This window comes from Coregonus lavaretus, assembly GCF_964263955.1.
Source record: "Coregonus lavaretus genome assembly, chromosome: 13".
NCBI lineage: Eukaryota > Metazoa > Chordata > Actinopteri > Salmoniformes > Salmonidae > Coregonus > Coregonus lavaretus.
The window spans coordinates 2,949,837-2,953,612 of NC_140000.1; the positions used below are offsets into that span (position 1 = coordinate 2,949,837).

Here is a 3,776-nt window from a genome sequence, read left to right on the forward strand (position 1 = left end):
GCCTACTTCCTTCAGGGCACAGCTCTGGTGCCAGAGACAATTTGGAGTGTTTCTGTGAAGCGCCGAGTTTTACTGAGGCAATTAAGACAGTTTCGTGTTGTGGGGGAAAATACAGCCCAACAACACGAAACTACCTAAACCCCTCAACAGCCCTCTCTCCTCCTAGAGAAATAGATATAGGCTACAAACATTTTCTGGACGCATTCATTCGGTTTGCACAACTGGAACATATACAGTCAGAATCATAGGGATCTTATAATTTACTGTGATTCTATATGTAATTGTAATTAGTTGGTCAAAATTCTAGCATTTCTCAATGTTTACACTTCTTTTACGCATAGCACACCATTTGCACACCTGAAAAGATACAGCCAAAATAGTGTGTCTTATTGCGTGCACATTTCACAACGCTCCAAAGGTCGACAGACTTTGTGTCCTTTCATAGGAAGCATATGATGATGAACCAAACTACCGCCAGTGATGTCCTTGAGAAAATAATGTTGTTTTCCGGGTCATTTTGGCACCATCTATCCAGTACACCCTGCAGTAAACAATAGCTATCCCGACGGAATCTCTTTGACCATAAAACTTCATAATGGCCATTTCATTTGTATCTATTTGGCCAGGATAGTCCACTCAGTAACAAATGCCACTGTTTTCCAGGGAGTCCTAGACAGCAAGCAATGATTCATATTGAAATGAAGGGCATTAGTATCACAGAAAAGAGGGAACTGATGTTCTTTTTTTTCTTTCTTTTTTACTGTAAAACCAACCCGCATCTGAAAAATGGAAGCTCGTGGAATAAAGAGGGCAGTCCCGCCCCCCGGCTATTCCTATCGTGGGTATGAAAGATTACATTCTATACAGGAAACATGATCTGTGGACTAAAGCATGCTAATGCAAGGTAAAAACGTGCCATGTTTTTATTGACTTACTTAGTGAGGCCGACACACCACATATCAATGAATTTCACAGTATAGTCTCTCTATAGACAAAGCAATGAGAATATGGGCAATATTATTAAAACGGTCGGCGAGAACAATAAAATCATGAAGACAAATATGAGAAGGCAAACTGTAAACAATATTTACAAGTCTCAGATACATTTCGTGTGTATAAATAAAACCTTTAACAAAATAGTTATTGTGTGATGCTTTTAGTATATATGGCTATCATACCAGCATAATGTAAAGATATTAAATATCAAACCCGTCAAGGCTCTTTAGCCATGACGTAACGTAGGCCTATATTGCTACAGGTTACAACATTTCCCCAAGAGCTATTCCAGCATGCACAGATGTCAATGCGTCACTCAAGGTGGCTACATCCATGTATTATGTTATGTACAACGAATGCCGATATTGTGCAGCTCTGAAACACTTAAGTCGTTCCATATCTATATTAACTGTTGCTCTATACATAAACGGAGCAACCATATCTTATGACAGTATAAATACATAACCACGACAAACAAAACAGAGACGTATACAGGTACAACGTCAAAAAAACGACATATCAATAAGTTAGCTATAGTAGGCCTATCCTACACGGTCATATTCACACAACAAGGGTTTCTCGAAGGAAGGCGCCCTTGTCATTGATGAAGGAGGGCGCCAAATACCGCACGAATGTCTCACGAAAAACTGAAGTTGTTCGATAGCTCCCGATAGCTCCTGTTTTCACGACTCATTTTTTTCAGTTTCATTCTTCGGTTTTGGAACCAGATTTTGACTTGCCTGTCTGTCAGGTGGACGCTGCGGCTGATCTCCAGGCGACGCTCACGAGTCAAGTACATATTGAAGAGAAATTCTTTCTCGAGCTCAAGAGTCTGGTGCTTGGTGTAGGGACAACGCTTTTTCCGGCCACTCTTCGCTGTCAGCCAGTTAGCCTTTGTTTCAGATTTTCCATCTCCTGTAGAAAGGGAATGAACGAGAAATTACTACTGCTACTGCACTGATGTAACTTTAAAATGCCAGTGTATATTCTTCCAACTGGTTTTGTATTTAAATATTGTATGAAATAAACACGTTATTTATCAAAAACGGTGCATTTGTTATGAAAAACATTATGCGTAATTCGTGCGTAATGCACTTTCCAAGTTACTTTGGCCTAATGTAACCTCATTGAATTCGTGAGTAAATACTGCACGACCATGCTAACGGAGGTAGACAACCTTTTAAAATAATTATTGCCCAAATGTAATTATTGTACACAGAAATAATGTATTCCCCAATTCCATAACATGTTTGCATCTATAGACAAACACCTATCCTTTCAAAAAAACATTTGTTGTCTCAAATTATCTTTGAATAGCCATCCTGGACCCATGAGTTTATTTGACAGTAATACGAAGTTAATGTACACACACACACACACACAATGCACGTTGTATGCACATATTTTGCATCTATCCAAAAACCTAAGCCATTACATCCACGTTGTGCTCAATATCCACTTAATTATATGTCAATGTAATAATACGCCTTTATTAAGACAAAAGTAACTCATAGTCTGCTGAAATGATGGCTGCATTTGATGGATTATGGGGACGCCTGAGGACATCAACGCATTGTATTGGACACATGTACTGGACTGGACTTGCTGCTCCTCGTCAGAAACTCATTTAAAAAACTGGAGGAAATCCCAGCTCATGGCCACTCTGTCAAACCCAACAAAGATATGCTTTTACCACTGCGCATATAACCCACATATGGGAAGTTTTAATGTCCACAATATAATCGATATAGCAGTAGGATATGCCTCTAAAAACCAAGGTTAACGCCAAGGCACATCTACACTGACTCGGGGGCATTGACACTCCCTCCGTGTACACCCATCAAGAGCCCATTGTCATAAAGTCATATTTGGGATTTAGAGTAGTACTCACCTTTAACGGGTTTGTCTGGACTTTCTGCACAGCTCTCGGTGGGTTCGGGGGAGGACACACCATCCGCAGACGATGTCCGGGTGTCCTCATCTCTTGACGGGGCTGGAGCACATGGTGGTGGGTCAGGCGGTGCTTCACTCTCCCTCCTGCCTGTATCCACCACCCGGGTAGCCGATGGTGGTGAGGTGTCGAAACGGGCCGGACGTTGGAGAGCGAAGTGAGTCGGCTGTGGGTTCGGCTGAACGTCTTGATAAAGCTTTGAAGCGGTATATGTCTGAGACAGGCGGAAGTAACCGGGAACAGGCACGGTGCTGTTTGTAACCTGGCATGAAATGTCGTCCGTCGTTGTTGACCTTTTTGGACACTTCTCTGATTCATACAGGCAGTACGCATTCTCCTCTTTGATGCTCGGAGAGAATGAACAATGAGCAATTTGCTGCTGATTGCTCGGCTGATCTACTCGACAAGATCTCGAGGTCTCTAGCCATGTTTCCATCCCTTGAATATGGGAATATGGGCCAGAAGAGGGTACCATAGTTTGAGAATTGCTCTCGTTGCGTTTACTGAGCCCCGAGAAAAAAGTGCCATTGGGTAGTCCATAGGAGTACTCCGAGCCTGGTGGCAAATACAGGCTGTTACTTTGGTAATAGGAGGCACCGCTCTCGGTTCTTCCGTGGATTAAGGAGTCCACTAAAAACGAGTTTCCACTTTGGTTGTCAGAGCATGACATCGTTGGGGTATAATTTGACGGAGGATGAGGATAGCCCTTTCTGGCTGACATTTCTTGTGCAAAACATGCTGGATATTATTACTGATACTCACACTTCTCTGCGCTTTAGCTGACAGCCAATTAAAACACAAGAAGAGAGACTCCTCCCATTCAAGGCAC

At 42.2% G+C, this 3,776-nt stretch overlaps 1 protein-coding gene across 1 annotated transcript; it reads right to left on the minus strand.

Annotated features, from left to right (window-relative positions):
- Positions 1 to 909: 909 nt before the first annotated feature.
- Positions 910 to 3,776, minus strand: LOC311139630 (homeobox protein Hox-A10b-like). Its single transcript, XM_084174540.1, has 2 exons — positions 2,888 to 3,776; positions 910 to 1,911 (listed from the first exon to the last, which is right to left on the minus strand). Exons 1-2 carry the CDS (start codon positions 3,666 to 3,668, stop codon positions 1,634 to 1,636), a joined length of 1,059 nt encoding a protein of 352 aa, XP_084030666.1. The 5' UTR covers positions 3,669 to 3,776; the 3' UTR covers positions 910 to 1,633.

Excerpts from the sequence above, each read along its gene's own strand:
- LOC311139630 (XM_084174540.1), bottom strand. The coding sequence starts at position 3,668 with ATGTCAGCCAGAAAGGGCTATCCTCATCCTCCGTCAAATTATACCCCA. Across the intron at positions 1,912-2,887 it reads TCCAGACAAACCCGTTAAAG|GAGATGGAAAATCTGAAACA; the intron begins GTGAGTACTACT and ends CCCTTTCTACAG.